The following is a 24374-nucleotide window of genomic DNA, read 5'->3' on the forward strand; positions in this document are numbered from 1 at the left end:
ATCTTAATAAAGTTCTGCCATCGAATCATGGAGTCATCATCCCAGGACCAAAGAGCAACTCACGTCATCACTGTACAACCAAAGGAAACTGTATTGACTGCATTTCCCTACAGACCTCATAGTTCTCTGCTGGATTTCCTGAAGGGAGAGCCAAAACTCTTGGGGGTAAGTCCCCTCCAATCAATGGGTCTTCCTGGAGGAGAGAAAAGAAGTTATTTCTCTGTGTTTGTCTGCAGAGATACCACTGTGCAATGATTTTCAGAGAATTGATTCCACTTTTTCCCCCTTACCTTTCATCTGCAATGTACTTGATTAATCATAAGCAGTACTAAGTCATTTGCTTATACAAAGAATTGGATTATCAGTACAAGGGCCAGTCAGTAATACCACTTCTCTATATTTTGATAAGCAAGAGAAATGAAAGTTCTGTTTAGAAACATGAGTTTCCCTCATGTCTGAGGTAAAATGCTTCTGAGGGTTTATTTAACTATGAGAAATAGGATATTTAATTCTAATTAATGACTTCCCTAACCCTGGGGAAATCCTAGGCCTACCTCATGAGGAGTTAACACTGGTCTTTGAATCCTAGCAGAGGGGAAACAGGAAACTGGTGTAACTTTTTCTAATATTGAGGAAATGACCTCGAGGTATGGTGACACCTCACCAAAACTGAGAAGCCATCAGAGGAGAAGTTAAACATCCTCTTTGTGCTATGACAGACATCAGGAGTTCTTTGAAAACCATATTCAAAGCTTCCTAGTGAACCACAAGATAGACACACACAAAAAATTTTCCCATTGTAAACATACCTAGGAGAGAGCTGTAAACACAGCCTCCATTTTTTAGTACAATAAAATGACTGCTTGCGGTGTGGTGCCACAGAGGTGTGGCTTTGGAACAACCTAGAATGCTAGAGAAGAAGTTTTGCCCTAAGAACTCCGTCTTGCAGACCACTGTGTTATTTATCTCTCTGAAGACTCCTAACAAGCTGATATGCCCACTGGGTACCTCTCATCTCTAGTCAGGCCCTTGGATGAAGGGAATTGAGACACCCCCCTCCACACCCAGCTTCTCAGCTCTATGTCTGCAAACTTGATAAGCTTTCAGAGAACTGGGATGACCCCCATCCCCAAAGCATATATATGGAATGTGTAAAATATGTGTGCGTGTTGGGGGAGTGGGGGTTGAGGATAATGCAATAATAGGATAATAGGATGCTGGTGCTACAGAACGGAAAAAATGTAATAGTGGATAGTTTGTAGTCCTGTCCTCAAGAAGCTTACAATCTAGAGCTGGTCAGATATGTACTCCAAGCTGTCTGATGCAAGAGAAATTGGTAACACCAGGAAACATAGAAAGCAATGAAGGACAAGAGTGAAGGATTCAAAGCCAAAGGACGCAGGCAAGCACGATGGGGAAAAAGACACTTGAACTGAGCCTCCTAACAATCTGAGAGGGGTTGGCCAATGGGAGAGGAAGGCATTCAGATGGCAGGAAACATGTGTCACGGCAGAGACCAGGGGCTGGGGCACTTATAATCTCATGTACCCATTTCTCTCCTCACAGGCTGTTCAGATCCTGCTTGCTCTAATCATTGTGGGCCTCGGAGCCATATTTGCCTTTAATTACATCAATTTCTCCCACAAATTTCCCCTCGTTTTCCTCTCAGGATATCCATTCTGGGGAGCATTTATTGTAAGTACTGTCTATTTGGAGCTTTTGAGTAATTGCTATAAAGACTGATTTTAAATGTTTCAAGTTCTATGATTATGAATTCCATAAATACGGCCATATTTATGGGTAGACTCGTTAGTACCTCCTCCACTAGGACATACACTCCAAAGAGGACAAGAATATTGTCTGTTTAAGTTGTAATTATATTCTCAGAACCTAGAATCATGCTTGAGGCATAGTATGCATGAATGAATGAATAATTGAATCAATCAATCAATGAACATATACATGAAATAATGAATAAATGAGACCATTGTCCCTGACTATTAAAAACACACATGCTCTTTCTATAAACATAAATATTCCATGCCTTTCCTATAATTTACATTTCAAAAGCAACTAATAAGTGTTTTTGCTTTCCCAATACAAATAGCATAATATTGAATATGATTTTCAAACTACACATGCTACATGGTAGAAAATCAAACAGCCCAACTCCTCACTTCCCCATTTCACAACAGAATTTTCCCAGTGTGACTCTGTGTAATCTGCATGTATGAATCATAATGAGGCTCTGGCCTGCTTCTTTTTTTAACTCTACTCTTCATTGAAAAGATCATTACTCAGCACATATCATGTCTTCTTTGACACTGTCATAGGTGCTGAGAGTACAGGTAAGCAAGGCCCTCTCTGAGAATTAGATGAAATTTGTCATCTAATAGAGTGGCTTGAAATTTTTTTAAAGTTAAAACGTGACTCCACAGATATGTTATTACACTCTCTCTAAGTGCACTAAGAGGGGAGTTCAGGTCCCCTGTGAGGGTTTAATGGAGGACTCACCTGGAAGGTCAGGGAAGCACTTTACACACAGGTGCTCGCCGGGTGAAGTGGAAGGAAAGCATCCCCCGGCAAAGACAAAACATGAGGAAGGGCTTGATGTGAGAAAGAGCAACCAAAGGAAGACCAATGAGTCAATGATCATGGCATAAAATGAGGGCCATAAATGCAGGTTGAAAGCAGTTCATGCAAGCTCCATCAGTCATGTTAAAGAAGATGGGACTTCAATAGGAGAGCAAGGGTAATTCTCTGACACTTTTAAAGAGGGTAGTGACATTTGAAGACTTGTTATATTGAAATATCATTGTGTTTTTTGAGTGGGAAATGAATTCAGGGATGATAACAGCAAACCTGGGAGAATCAATTGGGAGGAGGCTGCAGTAATCCAGGGGAGAGATGCTGGTGCTCTGAACTAGCTGCACAGCAGTGGAGATAAAGAGAGATGGACAGCTTTGAGACGATGCGGAGGTAGAACGGATAAGACCTGGCCATCCAGTGTGGGCAGTGAACTAGAGAGGGGTATTGAAGGTAACTTTCTGATCTCTGCACATCAACTTGAGGTCCTCAAATTCCGATACCCAAATGTCCCCAAGATCCAATACCCATACCCGTTCCCATCAGCAGAATATTTTAAAAAGTAAGGGTCTTCACAATAGGTGCCAGAGTTCTCATGTTCCCTGGGTAGTAGTAGGCTCTTTATGTTCCTGAAAAAGGAGTGGCTGAGATGACTAGACCAGATGTCAGTTCCCACATCAGTCTTCAGAGGAGTCTTCCCTGAGAAAGTCTCCCTGTACTTGCTCAGAACAGGCAAAGCTCCTCCTCCCCTCTTCCAGGTCCAGACCCAGAAATCTCATTTTTTTTTTTTTTTTTTGAAACCCAGATAAGCCAAACATCTGGGTATTATTTTCTGGGCCTTAAAGAGGGGTCTGTCTCTCCCAGCTGACACTGGCAGAGAGCTCTAGTTTAGTGCTGAGCAAGTTCAACGTGGTATTTCTTCTTGCGTCAGTACCTACCCTCCTTCATTCCTAATGCTCAGCCAGAAAGACTAGCTGACTTGGAAAATTCAAACAGTGAAGCTTGTGGATCCAAAGGTGATTATAGTGTAAGGTAGTCAAACAAATCACCTGTTAACTTTTGTCTTCCTAACAGTTTATTCTCACAGGATACCTCACAGGAATAGATGAGAGATCAAAAAAAAATGTGGTAAGTCACTTTTGTAACCTCTATGTGATTTAAAATCTTCTATTTTCTTTATAGCATCTTTGTGTATAAAGCCTTTAGTAATAAAGTATCTCTCAGGAAAATCTTTACACATCAAAGTTGCAGTTCAGATTATTCCTATTGACCAGTGTCTCCATTAACCCTGCATCCTTAGACTGGGTTCTATTTCTCTGGCCCAGTAAAAGGAGTTACTAATTGGAAACCATTCTACATACAACTAATTTAATGGTTCTTAATTGGGATTAATTTCATGTCTCCCTCCTCAGGGAATATTTGACAATGTCTGAAGACATTTTTGGTTGTCACACTGGGAGGGAAGTGCTATTGGCATCTAGTGGGTAGAAGTAAGGGATGTTTCCAAGCAACCTAAAATGCACAGGGCAGCCTCCCACACCAAAAAAATTATCTGACCAAAAATGTCTATAGTACTAAGGTTGAGAAACCATGTTCCAACCAAAACCAATCTCAGGATCCCAATAATTCTCTTTCCCCAACCCCAATCTCACCTCCACTACCAACAAAAGTTTTTCATTGAGGCCTGCCCAAGGTCTAGAAAAAGAGTCTAGGCATTGATTCTGGATGATTTTAGGATTGAATTAAGGATAACACGCATTGCATGTCAACTTGAAGGGAAAAGTACATACTTCTAAAAGTTGTGTTGAGAATTTAATAAGATTTAAAAGGCATGATGATACTTAAACGTTCATGCTCCCTTCTAACCACTCTGATCTCATTCAAGGTCCTGGAGCTGTGGGCCTTCTCTCAGAGTCATTTTAACTCTGTTCTTATGGTTCTTACATTCTTATGGTCCTTTGCCTGTTTCCTGTAGGAATAGTTACACACAATAGAGAAGTTCTGGGGGAATAAATGCCCTCATTTCTACCTGTGGAAATAAATACAAACAATGCAGCTGAAGCCCCAAATGCCATTCTCTCTGAATTGACTTCTTTCCAGAGCTGAGAAATATACTGAGGTTGAGGTGGACCCCTGACTCACTGAGAGCTATGCAGATGGAGGCAGACAGCATGGTACAAGGGCAGGAGCACTGAACCGGGCATCAGAAGACCTGGCTTTCCACCACAGCTCTTCCCCCAGCTGCGAGGTTACTCACAATCACTTAATTCCCGAACGCCATTCATGTCTAAAATAGGGATGTGTCCTGCCTACATCACAAAACTGCAATGAGAACCAGATGAGACTAAGGCTGGGCATGTTCTGCAAAGAACGATACACATGAGGGATTGCTTATCTAGAGACGTTGTCTATTAAATGTCCCGTGGAGCCAAAAACAGAGCCTTGAGAAAAAAAAAAAAGAACCAAAGACTGAGAGAGATGGCTTATCTATATGCCTCTGAACATCTCCTGCCAAAATGCTTGTTTGTAATAAAGGCCTGGGTTTAGGGTAAACATTAAGTTACAAGCATACTTCCAAGTCCTGCCATGCTAAACCACAAACTGCTCTGGGAAGGATGGGCTGTGGAAACATATCATTGCATCTTCCAGCACAACACGCATACCACAGACAATAAAGGTACAGTAAATATCTGCTGATGACACAGGAAGGTCCTCTTTTTCTTCCTTTAGAAGAGCAATATCAGTGCTAGGAGTGGGTATTAAGAAACAAATCAGATGCCCCCCTTCCTCTGAAGGAGCTCAGACATACATAACCTCCCCTCCCCCACCAAAAAAAATGGGAATGAATAAAGGAAATTGAGTGGGGCAACTTGAACTTTTGATGCCTTCCATACTGGAACACTGAGGTCAAGAAAGGACACCTTTAAATTCCAGTCAAATCTGTTACCATCTTTGAATGTGTTATTGTTTTTGTTGGTTATTGTTTGAATCCTCCAGAGGAATAAATGTAAGCCACATAATGGCAGAACATCACCTCTTTTATTCATCTTTGTGTCTCCGGAGCCTGATGCAGTGCCTGACACATATTTGGTGCACACTAAGTATTTATGAAATAGATGAATAAATGGATACTATCCTAAAGTTAGGGTACATCCAAGAGATCAGGTAATTTGTACAAGGTCCTAGTGAAACTAGGACTTAAAATCAGGTTGATTTTCCAAGCCAAGATATTTTCTAACATACCATACTGCTTCCAGATTATGAAAGATGGTGCATTGAGATAAAATGAACATTTTCTTTAGCATTAACCAAAGAGTATCCTTGAGCCATTTTAAAACTTGATTTGTCTTCTGACCTTGATGAATCAGGATTTAATTTATCAAGTCTTCCAATTTTTCTGATCCGATGGAGTAACTTATCCCTGAAATGTATCTGGAAAGAAAAAATCACAAAGAATTTCTTATAGGTATTTTTGGTTTGGTTTGTTTTTTATTATTTTTAAAAACTATTTTCCAGGGACAAGGTATCATGGCCATGAATGCTATCAGTTCCTTGGTTGCAGTAGCTGGGATTACTCTCACCATTATCAGCTATAGCCAGCAACACAAGTACTGCGAGATGTCTTCCCTTGAAGGAATATGTGCTTTAGGTAGAACACTTTTCATTGTGAGTGGTCTTATTTTGTACAATGAATCTGTATAATCTTATCTGAACCGTGTCTATAATGCAATGATTCATTAATTTCATTACACTAAGTGAAGCTGTGTCAGGATTTGAACTGCTGGTTGGGAAGCCTGTTGTAGGGTGATGATTGAAATGACTGAGGAGCCATATCATCTGGATTTGAATCCCGGTTTTGTCACATATAAGCTTGTGACCTTGGCCTAACATTGTATTTTCTCTGAGCCTCAGTGGAAAATGAGGATAAAAATACCTACCTCATTGGGCTGTTGTGAGGATTACTTAAATTAAAACAGTACCTGGCATAGGGTAAATATTCAATAGTTCTAGCTGTTCCTGTGATTATTGACATGGACTGAATTAAATTTTACCTTTTCAGCATTAAAGAGGAACAAAATGACCTAACAAGTTTGCTCAGCTGACACTAAAACAAAATACAGTGGGAGAAGGTGTTTAAGCCACTTAATTTTAGGACATAAATCATTTTCTATAATTGAAGTAATTTTATTCATTAAAGCAGATGAGATATATCTTTAACAGGAAATATAATTGTAGGCATAGTTTTAAGTATTTTTCTAGTAAGTAATCAATGACATTATTTTAAAGCATGTAAATGATTCCAATAGGCCTTTCCTTATAGTTCCCTAAGCAAGGCCTGGGGTTTCATTCTATTTGTACCAGCTGCATCTTAAAGGCTCGGGTCCTAGACATTTAATGAGATTTGAACCTGTTAGCACGGAAGTGAAGTGAAATCATGAAAAAATGTCTCCCTCAATAAAGAAGGAAAGGGAAAAGAGCTGTCAGTTACTGAATACAAGATTTTATTTAACCCTCACAATCACCCACTGAAGTGGCCCTAGGGACCTTCTTACGTGTTCTGAGGTACATTCCAGAATTACACTCATAACAGGTTACTAACAAAAGCCAGAAAACAATACAAGGGATAAAACAGGAGCCTACTACTGTCCATTATGTTGGCATATATCAGGAAGAAATTGTATACTAAAAGGATTAAATCTCCAGATATATGAAATTCTGCTACAGGATTAGTTACCTGCATATGGAATCATAGACAATCTGTTCTTCGGCCTTACTTAGATAACTCCACTATTCCTAGCTATAACCCAAATATCATAAGCTAAAAAAGCCAGAACAGTAGATTTTAGACACCTCTTGGGCTGATCCCTATCCCATAGACTAATCCATTATCTACACTGCAACCAGAGTCATCAACAAATCTGAGCACATTACTTAATGGCTTCCTGTTAAATAATGAATTAACACCCAAATCTTAAGGGACTTACAAAACTATATAACACCTACCCTGCCTACCTTTCCAACATTATTCTAGGACTTTATTTGTCTCACTCCACACTGCAACCACTTCCTGGAATCCCTGAATGTGTCAAGTCCCCACTGCCCCAGGACCATAAGACCAGCTTCTTCCTGTTTTAAATGGTCCCAGCTCAGTGCTCACCCTTTTCTGCTTACACAATTAATTCATCCTCATACTTAAATTTCAATTTAAATATCACTTCTTTAAGGAAGCCCTTCCTGATCACACCTCTATTCCCAGGCTTGGTTAGATCTCCCATTATAGTAATGCATAACTCCTAATCCTTCTTCACAGCGTTTACTGCAATTTAGTTAAGTAAATCATGATCTGATCATTTGTTTCTGTCTGCCTCCCTTACTATTCTAATGTAAGTGCCACAAAGACCAGAACCAAGTCTATCTTGCTTAATGGCTGAAGCCAGTAAATTGTGTACAGTAGTGTCTTCACATATTTCAGTTTTACTAACAAATGACGAATATCTAAGCTTTTGGATGTATTGCAGGAAAACTGAGATTCAGAGAGACTCAGTTACTTGTCCACGATTAAGTGTGACCTTGGGCCCAGTTGCACCCAGCTTTTTCTGTCTCCAGATCTTAGGCTTTTTAGACACCATTCTATACCATGCTGACTCTCAATCTAAACATTACCTTAAAGCACAGTGTGCAAAATGGCAATCTTTAGGCTATATCCAGCCTGCCAATATGTTCTATTTAGTTCACACAGGTGAAAAATAACTGGGAAATTTAATCTCAAAAATATTCACCTTCCTTAAGGGAAGAAAAATAAACCAGGCATCATGGTTCCCATATTCCCACATGAAAACAATTGTCTAGATTGAGTAATGGACGCCTCCTATGAATACCGTTGCTCTCTCCTGTCTCCCTTCCTGTTTTGCTCAAGATGGTTGCTTGACCCCTAGAGGCATTTGAGTTTGTTACTCTTCCTTATCAGAAATACATAAGATAAAAATTGTGCAATGACTGATGGCTACAGAACCATCTAAAATATGAGTTTTCCTATACCTAGGCATACAGTGGAAGAAATTCTTGGCTTATATCTCTAAAATGATACAGCTTTCATTCCAGATGCCATTTATTTCTCCTTATTATTTGCAGGGAATTTTGTCAATTTTATTGATCATCAGCATAGCGGAACTCAGCATCTCTGTGACTGTTGCATCCTTTAGAAGCAAGTGCTGGACAAGCTCAGATGAGGTGCATTCAATGTTGTTATGACAATGAATTCCTACTGGGACACTTTAAGGTGACTTCTGGTCTGTTAGTGGGCAAAGCAGTATGCCCGGATGCTGAACTAAAATCTCTAAATTTAGGAAGGTCGTGGAAGGACAAGCTTTAGCTCACCCCACCCTTTGAGACAAGTATGCTTTCCTTTCTTGTCCAATCTGCTATCCTCGGTCATCTCTGTTCAGACACAGCTCTTTGTCTCCTTACCAGAGAGGAAGTAGAGAAAAAATATTAACAGTGATATTAAATATCATTTATATATAATCTTTAGGATTTACATTTATTAAATGCATACTATGTCAGTTATTATAATCACTGAGTACCAACTTACTCAATTTTAACAACTCTTATAACATCCTTATTTACATATAGAGGAATTAAGGACAAAGGGTTAAATAACCTCTCTAGTATTGCATAACATCAGGATTCTGACTCAAGCAGTATGGCTCCAGAGCCTGCTCCCTAAGACCCAAATGCCAGTCCAGGCCCTGTGATCGGTGGGCTTCTTTTCTCTTTTTTTACTTCAACATTTTAGAAGCATAATGTACAAACAATAAAATGGACCCATTTAAAGTGTACAGTTCGATGAGTTTTGACAAGTTATATATACCTGTTTAGCTACCACCACAATCAAGATTTAGTACCTTCCTATATCACATCAGTAGGTTCACTAGAACACCCTTTGCAGTCAACGCCCTTGCCACCTAGAGTAGTTTTGACTTTCCCAAACATCATATACGTGGGTAAGTATTCTCTGTGTTTGGCTTCTTTCACACAGAAACATGTTTTTGAGACATGTTTCTCAACATGCATCCATCCATGCTGTTGCTTCCATCAAGAATTCATTTCTTTTATGTACGCATATACCAAAATTTGTTTATCCTTTTACCTCTCGATGGGTATTTGGATTGTTTAAAGTTATGAATTATTATCAATAAATTGCTATGAACATTTGAGTTCACATTTTTATGTGGACATATGTTTTTGTTTCTCTTGAAATGTTATATCTAGGATTTGATTGTTAGATCACATTGTAAATAAATGTTTCACTTTATAAGAAACTGTCAATCATTTCTCCAAAGTGGCTGTATCATTTTTCATTCTCATCAGCAATATACAAGAGATACGACTGCTCTATCTCATCACTAACACTTGAAATGACCAGTTGTATTAACAATTTAGCCACTCTAGTGGGTATGTAGTGGTATCTCATTGTAGTTTTAATTTGCATTTCCCTAATGACTATTGTTGATGACTTGTGCTATATGTTTATTGTCCATTTGTATATCTTCTTTTGAGATATGTCTGACATTTATTGGATTGACTATCTTATTATTGAGTTTTAAGAGCCTAACTGACTTTTAATACAAGTCCTTTCTTCAGATATATGTATTGCTAATTTTTTTCCCAGTCTGTGGCTTGCCCTTTTATTTTAATAGTTTCTTTTGAATGACAAATTTGATGAAGTTTTTCATTTTTTGTTTTTATGGTTAGTCCTTTTTGTGTTCCAACAAAGCTTTCCCTACCCCAAGATCATAAAGTTTTTCTTCTATATTTTCTTGTAGAAGTTTTATAGTTTTATTTTTTAAATTTATTTATTTTTTAATTGGCATATATTGATTGTACATGTTTACCAGGTACAGAGTTACATTTCAATACATGTATACAATGTGTGATGATCAAATCAGGGTAATTTACATAATCATCATTGCAAAGATGTACCATTTCTTTGTGATGAGAGCATTTCAGCTCCTCTCTTCTAGCCATTTGAGAACATAAAATAAATTATTCTTATTTTTAGATGGCTCACACTACTGTGGACAACTAGAACTTATTTTTCCTATCTAGCTGTAATTTTGTATCCATTAATCAGCCTTTCTCTTTCTCCACTTAACCTTTCTTTTCTCCCTTCCACCTCCTCTTCCCAAACTCTAGTAACCACAATTCTACTCTCTACTTCTATGAGCTCAACTTTTTTTTAGCTCCCACATGTGAGTAACAACATGCGGTATTTATCTTTCCATGCCTGATTTACTTGCATTTTACTTAACATGATGTGTTCCAAGCTCATCCATGTTACCACAAATGACAGGATTTCATTCTTTTTTATGGCTGAGTAGTATTTTATTGTGCATATATGCCAAATCTTTTTTTTATCCATTCATCTGTCAATGGACTACTAGGTTGATTCCATATCTTGGTTATTGTGAATAATGCTGCAATAAACATGGTGGTGCAGATTTCTCTTTGGTGTGCTAATTTCCTTTCCTTTGGATATATATCCAGTAGTGGGATTGCTGAATCACATGGTAGTTCTATTTTTAGTCTTTTTGAGGAAGCTTCATAATGTTTTTCATAATGATTATACTAATTTACACTCCCACCTGCAGTGCATAAGAGTTCTCTTTTCTCTGCATCCTCACCAGCATTAAAATAGACAAACAGGATTACATCAAACTAAAATCCTTCTGCACAGCAAAGGAAACAATCAACAGAGTGTAGAGGCAACTGGAAGAATGGGAAAAAATATTTACAAACTATTCATCTGACAAGGGATTACTGTCCAGAATATTTGAGGAACTTAAATAACTCAACAGAAAAAAAAAAAAACCACCAAATAATCTAATTTAAAAATGGGCAAATGACCTGAATAGACATGTCTCAAAAGAAAATATACAAATGAACAACAGGTACATGAAAAAATGCTCAACATAACTAATCACCAGGGAAATGCACATCAAAACCACAATGAGATATCATCTCACCCCAATTAGAACAGATAATATCAAAAGACAAAAAATAGCAAATGCTAGTGAGGATGCGAAAAGAAGAGTAATTCTCTTTTTATTGTGGTAAAATATTCATAATTTTTAAATATTTTATATACTCTTATTTTTTGACCATTTGCAAGTGTACAATTCAAGGCATTAAATACATTCATAATGCTGTGTAATCCTCACTACTATCTATGCTCAGAACTTTTTCATCATGCCCAACACAAACCCTGTACCATGAAACAGTAACTCACCCTTTTCTCCTTCCTCCAGTCCCCCTCTATCCTATTTTCTGTCTCATAAATGTGCCTATTCCATATAACCCATGTAAGTGAAATTATACAATATTTGTCCCACTGTATCTGGCATTTTTGACTAAGCATAATGTTTTCAAGGTCCATCCATGTTGTAGCATAGATCAAAATTTCATTCCTTTTTTGGCTGAATAAAATGTTTTCCATTGATTGTGTATATATACAATATTTTGTTTAGCCATTCATTTGTTTATGGACACAGGTTATTTCTACCTTTGCCTATTGGGAATAATGCTGCTATCAACATTGGCATGTTCAAGTCCCTGCTTTCAGTTCTTTTGGATATGTATCTAAGAGTGGAATTGCTAGTTTATATGGTAGCTCTCTGTTTAACCTTTTGAGAAATGGCCAAACTGTTTTCCACAGTGATTGTAACATTTTACATTCCCACCAGCAGTGCACTTTTTATTTTGTTTGTTTTTATAACAGCCATCTTAATGGGTATGAAGTGGTATCCCATTATGATTTGATTTGCATTTTCCTAATAATTAGGGGTGTTCAGCATCTTTTCATGTGCTTATTGGCCATTTCTATATGGTTTTCTTTTTTGGAGAAACATCTCTTATAGTCCCTTGCCCATTTTCGAATTGCATTGTTTGTTTTGTTGTTGTTGGATCATGGTTCTTTTTTTATTCTGGATATTAATCCCTCATTAGACATATGACTTGTAAATGTTTTCTCCCATTCTGTAGGTTGTCCTTTCCCTTTCTTGACAGTATCCTTTGATGCACAAAAGTTCTTGATTTTTACGAAATCTGATTTATCTATGCTTTTCTTTTGTTGTCTGTACTTGGGTGTCGTTCAGGAAATTATTGCAAATTCAATGTCGTCAAGACCTCTCCCAATTTTTCTCTTATGAATTTTATAGTTTCGTCTCTTAGGTTTAGGTTTTTATCCATTTTGAGTTAATTTTTGTATGTGGTTATTTTGTTATAGATCTCAAGTTTTTCTATTTCTTCTTGAATCGTTTTAGGTAACTCATTTCAAAAATTTTGTCATTTTTTCATATAGTATCTAATTTGTTGGCATACAATTGTTCATAGTGCTCTCTTATAATACTTTTTATCTCTGTCCTCACTTTCATTTTTGTTTTAGTTATTTGTGTCTTGTTTTTATTTTCCTTTTTAGTCTAGCTAATGTCTGTCAATTTTGTTGATCTTTTCAAAGAACCAACATATGGTTTCATTGATTTTCTTTATTGTTTTTCTATTCTCTGTTTTGTTTATCTCTGCCCTAACCTTTATCTCCTTTCTTCTGCTAGCTATGGATTTAGTTTGCTCTTTTTTATTTCCTTGTAGTATGTAAGACTATTGATTTGAGATTTTTTGTTTTAATTTAGGCATTTCCTGCTGTAAATCTCTCTCTTAGCACTGCTTTCACCACATCCCATAAGTTTTGGTATGTTATGTTTTTATTTGCCTTAATATCAAAATATTTTTAAATTTCTTTTGTAATTTCTTCTTTGACCCATTGGTTAAGAGTGTGCCGTTTAATTTGCTTATATTTGTGAATTTCCCAGTTTTCCTTTTGTTACTGATTTTTAACTTTTTCCTGTTGTGGCTAGAGAAGATACTTTGTATTAAATCTATTGAGACTTTTTTGTGGCTTAACATATGGCCTATCCTAGAGAATGTATCAGGTGCACTTTGCAAGAATGTGCATTTTGCTATTGTTGGTTGAAGTGCTTTATATGTTTGTTAAGTCTACTTGGTTTATTGTGCTGTTCAAGTCCTCTGTTTCCTTACTTATCTGTCTGGTTGTTCTACCCATTGTTGAACAGGGGAGTATTGACATCTCCAATTATTATTGTAAAACTGCCTGTTTTTCCCTTCAATTTTGTCAGTTTTGTTTCATCAATTGTAAGGGTGTGTTTTTAGGTGTATAAAATTTATAATTGTTATATCTTTGTGCTCTATTGAAATTTTTATTAATATATAAAGTTATTCATCTCTTGTAATCTTTTTCATTTAAAGTCTATTTTATCCGACATTAGCATAGCCTCCCAGCCCTCTTTTAGTTGCATTTGCATGGACTAATTATTTTCATCATTTCACTTTCAACATATTTGTGCCTTTGGATCTAAAGTGAGTCTCCTCTACACAGGATATAGCTGTATCATGCCTTTTTTCCTTAATTTATTCAGCCAATCCCTGTTATTTGATTGAAGAATTTTATCCATTAACAAATAAATACTAAGAAGAAAATTACTTCTGCCATTTTGCTATTTTTTTCCATATGTTTTACAGCTTTTTTTGTACCTCATTTCCTCCATAACAGCCTTCCACTGTGTTCAATTAATATTTTTGTAGTAAAATATTTTGGCTTCCTCTTCATTTCCTTTTGTATATATTCTGTAGATTTTTTTTTTTTTTTTTTTTTAGTTACTATTGGGAAACCATTTAATTCCCTAAAGTTATAATAATCTAATTTGAACTTATACCAACTTAAATTTAATAACATACAAAAACTCTGCTCATATATAGCTTCATCCCCACTTTGTTATTGTTGTCACAAATTATATCTGTACATTTGATGTCCAATGTATAAATTAATAATTGTTTTTATGCATTTGTACTTTAAATTATGTAGAAAATAAAAAGTGGATTTACAATCCAAAATTACAATACGGCAGCTTTCATAATTGTCCATGCATTTACCTTACTGAAATCTTTATTTATTCATATGGCTTTGAGTTATTGTCTAGTTTCTTTCATTTCAAGAATACTCCCTTTAGTATTTCTTGCAAGGCAGTTCTAGTGGTAATGAACTTCCTCAGATTTTGTTTATTTTGAAATGTCTTAGTTTCTTTTGCCTTCAACAACAATGTTGCCAGATAAACAATTCTCTTTCAGCACTTTGCATATATCACCTCACTGCCTTCTGGCCTCCAAGGTTTTCGATGAGAAATTGGCTCATAATCTTTTCCAGGATTTCTTGTACGTGATGAATCACTCTTCTCTTACTACTTTCAAGGTTCTCTGTTTTTTGCTTTTAACAGATTGACTATAATATGTAACGATGTGAGTCACTGACTTTATCCAACTTAGAGTTTATTCTGCTTCTTGGATTTGTAGATTCATGTATTTTATCAAATCTGGGGAGTTTTCAGCCCTAATTTCTTCAAATATTATTTTTTCCATTTTCTCTTTCTCTTCTGGGATTCCTGCAGCGCGCATGCTGTCTGTTGATGGTGTCTCACAGGTCCCTTAGCCTCTGTTTACTTTTCTTCATTCCTTTCTGTTTCTATTCTTCAGACTCAATAATTTCAATTGCCCTGTCTTCAAGCTTGCTGATTCTGTCTTCTGCCTGTTCAAATTTGCTTTTGAACCCCACTAGCATATTTTTTATTTTAGCTCCAGAACTTAGCTCCAGAATTTCGCTCCAGAATTTCTTTTTACACCTTTTTTTATAATTTATATCGCTTTATTGATATTCTTATTTTGTTCATACCTCATTTTTCTGTGGTTTTCCATGACTTTCTTTAGCTCTTTGCATTCTTAATACAGTTTTTTTTTTTTTTTTTAAGATTTTGCCTAGTAGTTCCAAAGTCTCAGCTTCCTCAGGTATGCTTTGTCAATTTATTTTGTTCCATTGAATGGATCCTATTTTACTGTTTCTTTACATATTTTGTACTTTTTTGTTGAAAACTGAACATTTGAATCCTATAATGTGTTAACTCTGGACGTCATATTCTCCCCTTCCTCAGGATTTGGTGGCTTTTTGTTTTTTCGTTTGTTGCAGAGCGTCTCTATGCCAAGGTTCAGCCTGAGGTGAAAGCTTAAGATCTTCTTGGGTCTTTTCTGAGCCTGCATCTTTCCCTGGGTGTGCATGGTAGCTTTCCACATTCACTCATATATGCAGTTGTTTTCAAATACCCAAACAACAGTGAAAATTGGAACAGCTTCCCTGGGAAGCTACTTTAGCCAGTGAGGGTTGAAATAATGCCATCCAGTCTCGGTGACGGCACCTCACTGATCAGAAGTAGCGATAGGAAATCAGAACACAGAACGTTGATATTTTGAGGTCAAGGTTCAGCAAACCACACCAGGAACATGGGCTACCATTTCCCAGCTGCCTGCCACAGGGCTGGAGTTACGAGATGGGTAGTAACTGCCATGCTAAAAGCTAAAATTGACTTATCTTAACCTCAATTTACTAGCTAAGCTCTTGCCCCAAAGCTGCAAGTGTTCACATAGACTCCAGAGTTGCAAAATATTTACTTTATACAGTTTCTTACAACACAGTTGTTGTTTAGGTGAAAAGAAGGATTCCTGGATTTTCCTTTTCTGCCTTTTTTCCTGAGGTCACTATAGAGTAATTCTTGAAATCAGGTAGTATAAGTTTTTCAACTTTGCTCTTCTTTTTCAAAGTTGTTTTGGCTGTTCTAGGTCCTACGAATCTCCATGTAAGTTTTACAATCAGTTTATCAATTCCTAAAAAAAAGTCTTGCTGGAATTTTGGTTGAAATTGCGCTGAACCTACAGATAATTTAGGAATGATTTACTTCTTAATAATATTTAGTCTTCTGATTCATGTCTATGAAATATGTCTATATCTTCTTACATCTCCTTTCATTTTTCTCAGCAATATTTTGTAGTTTTCAGTGTATAAGTTTTACACATTTTTGTTAAGTGCATCCTTAATTATTTTATGTTTTTTCTTGATATTGCATATGGTATTTTTAAATTTTATTTTTCAAATGTCCATTCCTACATCTAAAAATGTAAATTTATTGTACATTTTTATATACTATGATATTACTAAACTTACTTATTACTTCTTGTAGCTTTTTAATAAATTTCCTAGAATTTTCTTGTTAGATAACCACTTTATCTGTGAATAAAGACATTTTTACTTTCAAACTTTATGCTTTATTTTTCTTGCCTTCTTACACTGCATAGACTCTCCAGTATAATGTTTCAAAGAAGTGTTAAGCATACCCAACCTTTCCTTGTTCCTTATCTTAGGGTGAAAAATGTTCATTATTTTACTCTTAAATATGACATTACTCTTAAATATGACATCTTGTTTAGCAGAGGGTTCTAATCATGAATAGTTATTGGCTTTTATAATTTTTCATCTCATGATTACATCTTTATTATATTATTTGTATATTATACAACTACAGAAGAGTACAAAACCCTGTTGGAAGCCCTTTAGGAGCAATATTAAAGCAAATTACTCACACTAAATAACTACTCTACTGAATTCAGTAGAGCTTTTTAATCTACTATGGCATAGCAATGTCCCAAGTACAACAGTGTATTCAAAGATAATACAATATGCACCTTGATCTCAAGAAAATAAAGGGAAAGGTGAACTCTTTATATTTACTAAGAAATTTATTTGTGACAGCTACTGTGGTGAAAAGCCTTATTTTGTACAGCCTTCTGTTATAACCACCCTGAAGTAAGGAATGTCTGAAATGGTTATTACAAGGAAGCATAGATTAGAAAGGAAAGCACGGGACCCAGTATTCAACTGCAAGGTATTAATCCTAGCTTCGCAAGTAAACATCTCTATGACATGGTTCTGGTTACTTAACATCTCTGAACCTCAGTTCCCTCAGTTCTAAAACAAGGATAATAACCTCATAGAGATGTTATAACAATTACTTGAGATGACTTTGGAACTTTGCCTAGCACCTGGTAATCACTTAGTTATCATTAAGAATAAAGAAATTTAAAATCATAGCATGTAAGAGCTTGAATAAAGAAAGAAACTATAATTTATGCCTCCAACCCTCCCTTTAACAAATAAAATACAATTCAAGTTAAACAAATTTGGGGGATGAGTAAAAATACAGAAATTTTCCCCAAAGTACCATTTATTCTCACATAAATAGTCCTCCAATGGGGATAAAATATAGGTGTGAAAAACGGATTAAGAGGGTGGAGAAAGACAGTGTATAGTGTAAGAGAATGTATAGATTCTCAATATAAGCCTGCTATTAACCAACGAAGTAAGCATAAGTCATTCATTCATAATTAATAGACTAGTCTATTCTGACTGTATGAATGACCAGTCAGAAAGGGCACAGGTTGCTAAAAATCAGCAGGTTAGGCTGTAATGACAATTCCCTAAAAAAATATATAATAATAACATAAGAAAGAATGTAAAGACTAAAGATTACATCAGACCTGATGTTTTCCAATCCTCTGGATATATCCCCAGTAGTGGGATTGCTGGATCATAATACATTGCACATTGTACACAGTTACTGAAAATCAATGTTGTTCCCCACATGTATGTATAACAAATTATCTAAAACATTTTTTTAATTAAAAAAAATGATTACGTCAGATGCTGTCACTTAGCTGTTTACAAAACTCCAATAGATTTCTCTTATCTGAAAGGGAAAGTTTAAATTTCCTAACATAGCATACCATGTAATGATATCTAACTTCTTACCATCTGCTACCAGAACATGTTGTATCATAACCTTGTTTCTTGTGCCCACTGTTTCCACCATTTCCTCTACACGGATTTTGACTCCCATCTTACTTCATCTTACCTATTATGCCTGAGGAATTCCTATTCATCGATCAAGACATAGACCAAATACCACCTCTTCTATAAAGCATTTCTTGGCTCTCTCAGAATTAGGTCATCTTCTATATTACCCTAAAGCACTTAGTACCTGCTCATATTTCTAGAATAGCATTTGCCGAATTGTATTATTGTTGCCTACTTGTATGTTGGTCTACTTTTAATTGTGAGAAGCAGGCAAAACTATCTTTGATCCCCAGCATTTAGTTTGCCTAGATGACCAATAAATCATTATCGATTAAACTTGAATATGTGAATATTGACTGAATGATAGAAAATGTCTTAGAAGCTTTATGATATTGAGTACGGGAGGAATATTTGAGGAAATATTAATCAAATTCATCTGTTCAATTTTCAAGGAAATGAGAGGCAATGTCCAAAATAATACAAATGAGTTGATGGTAAAGGCAGGACTGTTGTTTGTTTTCTCATTTTTCATTTGGATGTTACTTCCTATCTTCTGTTTTAAGTCAGAGATGAAAAATAATTTGGGATACCAAAAGGAGATAACATCAAAAATGATTATGTTGTATTAATGTTCTCCCCCTTGGTTTTATAGGTTGTATTTTTCTTGCCTTCGGATGTTACTCAAAATATTGAACGACTTGCCCCAGAAGAAATTGATCAATTACAATTTGAGCTTCAAGAAGAATCTGCCAGTGATAATACAACAACAAATGCACAAACTGTTTTCTTTGGAGGCTATGTTTTCTTCAAGTTAAGAGTATCAAAAAGTCCTTTACGCTCCCAATCCATGTCACAGCCAGGTAATTATAGTACAGACAGTCAATACACTCCTGCTGCATCTGTGCCATATGAACAACAGAAAAGGATCACTTCACCTTTCAAATTTTCAGAGGAAGAAATTGAGCTGAAACATTTGCCTCCCATATTAGAGAAAAGACTCCCAGAAAGTATTATGCACAGTCAGCAAGAGTCTACAATTGAAAAACTAAAAGACAAAAACCTGCAATCTGCTATAGTACAACCTCCCCAAAGACAAACTCAATTGCTGCAGGACCAAGGTTTTCCAATCCATTCTGTACACACACTCCAAACTTTACCACCTGGAGACTTGCCATCCCAAGCTCTGCCAGTAAAATCCCAACCAGAACAAGCCATAACATCTAAATCCCCCAAATCCCATGTCAAACAGTTTTATGACCTGACATCTGAAAACTTGCCCTCTCAAGATATACTATGCCAAGACACATCATCCCAAGACATGCCATCTGAAAACATAGTATACCAAGACACACCATACCAAAGTATGCCATCCCAATACACATCATATCAAAGTACACCATCCCAATACACACCTTACCAAAGTACACCATCCCAATACACACCATACCAAAGTATCCAATCCCAAGACGTGCTATACCAAAATGCACTCCAAGATATACCAACACAAGCCATTCTATCCGAAGCCCGAGCCGTCCATCAAGCACAGTTCCCTAATATACAACACCTACCTCAACAACCCTTAGATCCCCAACCTCAAAATGAGCAATCTTTATATGTATCATATCAAAACATTCGATCAGAAGTCATGGAACTGACCCAAGAATGGAAATCTGAAGAGGAACTCCACAGCAAGAAATTTCCAAAACGGCATTCCTTAGACCAGAAAACCAAAGACTGGCAACCCCCAAGAAGGCATTCCTCAGACCGGCAAAGCAAAGGCTGGAAATCTCCAAAAAGAAAATCCCTAGACCAGCAAATCAAAGATCAGGTATCCTCAAAGAGGCACTCCATGGATAAGCAAGCCCAATATAATCAAACCATACAGAAACTTCCAGATCAGCAAGTTGAAGATTGGCAGTCCAAAGGGGGACAATTCCCGAAGCAAGAATCCAAAAAAGAGCAAGTTGAAGACCAAGAGGCTGAAGAGGAGCAATCCCCAAAGAAACAAACCAAAGATCAGCGAGCCCAAGAGGAGAAATCCCCAAAGGGACAATCCCAAAATTGGCAAGCTGAAGGACAGCAAGCTCAAATGGAGAAAGCTACAAAAGGTTGGGAATCCCAAATCCAGCAAAACCAAGACTTGCAATCTCCCCAAAAGCTATCTCCATACTGGGCGAGTCGAGGTCAAGACTGGAGAACTCAAGACTGGTTAAACAAAAATTGGAAGGCACAAGAACGTCAATTAGAAATGCAGCATTCCCTGAACAGGGAACCCCATGCCTGGCAAACCCAAGATGTATTAGAGAAAGAAGTACTAGAGCAGAAAGCTCTGTACGAAGAAGCCCAAGCCCAGCACACCACAGCCCAAGATAACCTACATCAGCAATTACAAAATGTTCTATTTCAAGGAAGTAAGGGTCAAGATAAGAACCAACAAGACTTTCAATCCAGAGTTAAACAGAAAGAAGATATGCAAGGAAGCAGTATGCAAACAAGAGACATCGAACCAAGGGACAGGAAATATACAGTCCAAAAACCAAGGGACCTGAAATCAGAAGACATGAAGCTGGATTTTCATTCTTCTTTCTGCCAAAGCTCAGTACAAGACACATATTTAACCTATTTGTCTGATATAGATTCAGAACATGATATGCAACAAAACACAGTTTGCCCAAAATCGTACGAAGAAAAGCTGAATGTTATTTCTACCTCATTTTGTCCAAAAGATCAACAGCAATCTGAAGACTCTGACTAACATGCAGAATCCACCAAATACTACACTGCCCCCAGTCATGGAACCAAATTAGGGAAAAACAATATAGTCTCCCCCAACCTATGTTCTCAACTGTGGTTGCTACTCGATTCACTCACCAGAAAATGAAGGGCATGCAGAACACTCAAAGAATTTGTCCTTAATTAAAATAAAATGACAACAAACCAAATGTTACTGTATATTAGCACTTTCTGGGGGTGAAAGAATAACTCACAGGTAAATATTTTGTCATCAAAGTTAGTGTTTCAATTTAGGATCACCAATTCATTTTACAACTTAATATTTGAATGGACCTACTTTTCTATAGCGCTAATATTTTTCGCCTCCTTTGTGCATTATAGGGGCTCAGAGAGTTAACCAGGAAGAAGCCTATGCAGGCTCTCGAAGGGCTCAAGAACTAAAAGAGTCAGCAAAAAACAAAAATCACTCCCACCATTTCCATTTTGCTGTTTTCAATCCTTCCAGTTACTTTCCCTCCCCAAATCTATGTTAAGGATATGTACATCAGGTTTGTTCATTTATTAACGAGGTAGAATGTAGCAGCAAATACAGAATGTGGTGGATAGGGAGGAGACTAAAACATTCCTAGAGACAGGAAATGGCAGAGATGCAGTTGGGATAATAGAAAATATGTCAAAACGTGTATTGAATGTAGCTCTAGCTCCCTTCCATATGCCTACACTCTCTGCTTCTAATTTCTCAACCTTTATGACATATAATTACATCCTCTGTGGTCAAAGGAAATTGTGTTATCAAAAGCCACCAGTTACTCTTAACCTTCCAAGCCTAATCCCATTTTTCAATCTTTTTTCTCTTTGATCTCTTTGATACATTTGGAATTGCAAACCAACCCTTGTTTCTGCAATTTTCATCATGCTCGCTGGCTTCTGTGTTTTACTCTTCCGGTTTCAAAAATTCTAAAACAGATATTTCCAGAGATCTCCTCCCCAACTTCCTTATTTTTTGAAATCACATGCACTATTGTAGTTCTCTCACCCTCTTGTGAATAATCCAGACTGGGTCTTATGTGTCTTCTACAGAATATAGCACAAAGGCTTGCCTTTAGTAGGCATTCAACAAATTGTTTTTAAAAGCTTAAATGGAAGCCTCAACTCCTTACCTAGAAGCAAGTGAAGAAGTTATGTGTAGTAGAATAATGAGGTATAGATAAGGAGAGATTGTCTACATGACCCTTGCTGCCTTTGCCTTTGTAGTAAGGATTAGTTTCCTGAACTCCTCAGGATTTTTTTATCTAGGTAGAGTCCCTACCTGAGTTGACTTCCAGTTCCTGAATGACCACCAACTTGTATTTGACTTATTCTGATTAATACTTATAATTCCCACTTTTTGATTCAGCTGGATTAGCACACATTTCTATAGTGCTTGTATAATGGGTTTAACTTTAAGTCCACAAACTCTGGTGTTCAGGAAATATGAGTGTACTTCGAAAAGTTCATGGAAAAATAGAATTGAAAAATAATGTGAATCTTTCCATGAACCTTTTGAAGTATCCTTGTATATATTTACAATTTTTATTCAAATTCTCTCTTTGAGAGTCTAACTCATGCAGTCGTTCTTGCCCATTCAGCCCCATACCTACCCAATACACACAAACACATGCATGCACATATGCACAGGGACTCTGGGGTCTTAAATAGTGACAAGTCATTGGAGAGGTGATTCCTGTCATCAGTGACTGGTTCATACCAGTTACCATGGAGAAATTCATTGTCCCAGCTCAGATAGACCCTGTGTGTCCTGTGAACTGTTGCTTCCATCCTACACTTGAAACACAGGAATTTTTCCAAAATTGCAAGAATGCAATGACTATGGTCTAGATTTTTGATGGGACAATGTAAGAATGTAAGAATTCATCCTCTCTGAGGTCCATGTATCCCACTGAGGGAGATTCTAGGGAGCAAATCAGAAGCTGCAAGTGCCCCCAGAACTCATAGTCACCTTTCAATTTGCAGAAATCCCTCTTTTCTCTCTTTTCAAAGGCATTCTCCCCCTTACCTCCCCTTTCTGAGACACACAGTACTGTTCCATCAACAAGTTTGGGTCTCCAGCTGACAAAGTCAAATGTGTTTAGGAGCCAACAAGGTAATGTAAATGTATAAAGTATCTCTTTATAAGACAAGATGCAAAAGTCTATGGGAAGATGGAGCATTATGATTTACTTAAAATCTAATTTTTAAAAACTGTCTTATTCCAAATATAAGGTGTCTTTCCTAGAATCGATTAGGCTTGTTTTTAGTAAAATTGGGACCAGTTCCAAGAGATGCTAAGTCCCTGGAGAGTGAAGCCTGATCCATAAATTACTGCATAGATTCAACCCATTGCTGAAATAATCTCTCTATTCTAAGAGTAATTAGTAACTTGAAATTTATCTGCAAAGTCCCTTTTGCCATGAACGACAACATATTCATGGGTGTGATACCTCATCATATTTGCAGTTCTAGAAATTAGATCATGGAATCTTCTTTGGGACCATAATTCTTCCTATCACATCCTTGATGGTTGATACAGGAGAAAAAATAGATAATTCAACATATTTTAACATATTATTTTTTCCTTTTAATATGTTAACTTGCCTTGTCACACACGCAACCAAAGTAGTATTTTTTTAAGATTTCAATCATCACATTTATTCACATGGTTTAAAGAATCAACTAATCATACACGTTTATCTTGAGTAGTAAATATCCCCATTTGGAACTCTAAATCCCTCTAGTTCTGCCATGCACCAGACAAATACCATTTTCAATGAATTCCATATGTGAGAAAAAAAAAAAAAAGTTGAGAAGGATTGTGTCACCTCTCCTCCAGGGTGATGGAGACACAAAGGATTACTCAAAGCCCATTTCTTCTGATCAGTGAGAAGCCCCAAAGGGGTTAATTTTCCCAGGAACCCTCAAGAGAGAGGCATTCCTCCTTGGAAAGTAACACTGAACTAGGGTCTTCTCTCAGTATTTATTCTCAAGGCCAGAAAATTACAGAAAAGGAACATAGATCATTACAAAAGAACAGTAAGATAATTGTCATGGCAACAATCATTAGGTTTGGCTGCACCAAGGACATCTGCCCTTAGAGCCAGCAATTTTGCTGTGTTACAATTCTTTATCTACAACAGAGACTTTAGTCCATGGAAAGTTTCCTGTCTTTCACAAGCTTAACATTTCTATTTGTAATTTTAAAAAGTTAGGCTAT

The 24374-nt window shown here is 36.7% G+C and overlaps 1 protein-coding gene across 1 annotated transcript; it reads left to right on the forward strand.

Moving 5' to 3' along the window:
- The first annotated feature begins 27 nt into the window (after window positions 1–27).
- On the forward strand, window positions 28–21146 carry MS4A14 (membrane spanning 4-domains A14). Its single transcript, XM_063095146.1, has 5 exons — window positions 28–165; window positions 1567–1695; window positions 6103–6252; window positions 8719–8817; window positions 19044–21146. Exons 1-5 carry the CDS (start codon window positions 28–30, stop codon window positions 21144–21146), a joined length of 2619 nt encoding a protein of 872 aa, XP_062951216.1.
- The last annotated feature ends 3228 nt before the right edge of the window (window positions 21147–24374 follow it).

Source organism: Cynocephalus volans, chromosome 4 (assembly GCF_027409185.1).
Source record: "Cynocephalus volans isolate mCynVol1 chromosome 4, mCynVol1.pri, whole genome shotgun sequence".
NCBI classification, from domain to species: domain Eukaryota; kingdom Metazoa; phylum Chordata; class Mammalia; order Dermoptera; family Cynocephalidae; genus Cynocephalus; species Cynocephalus volans.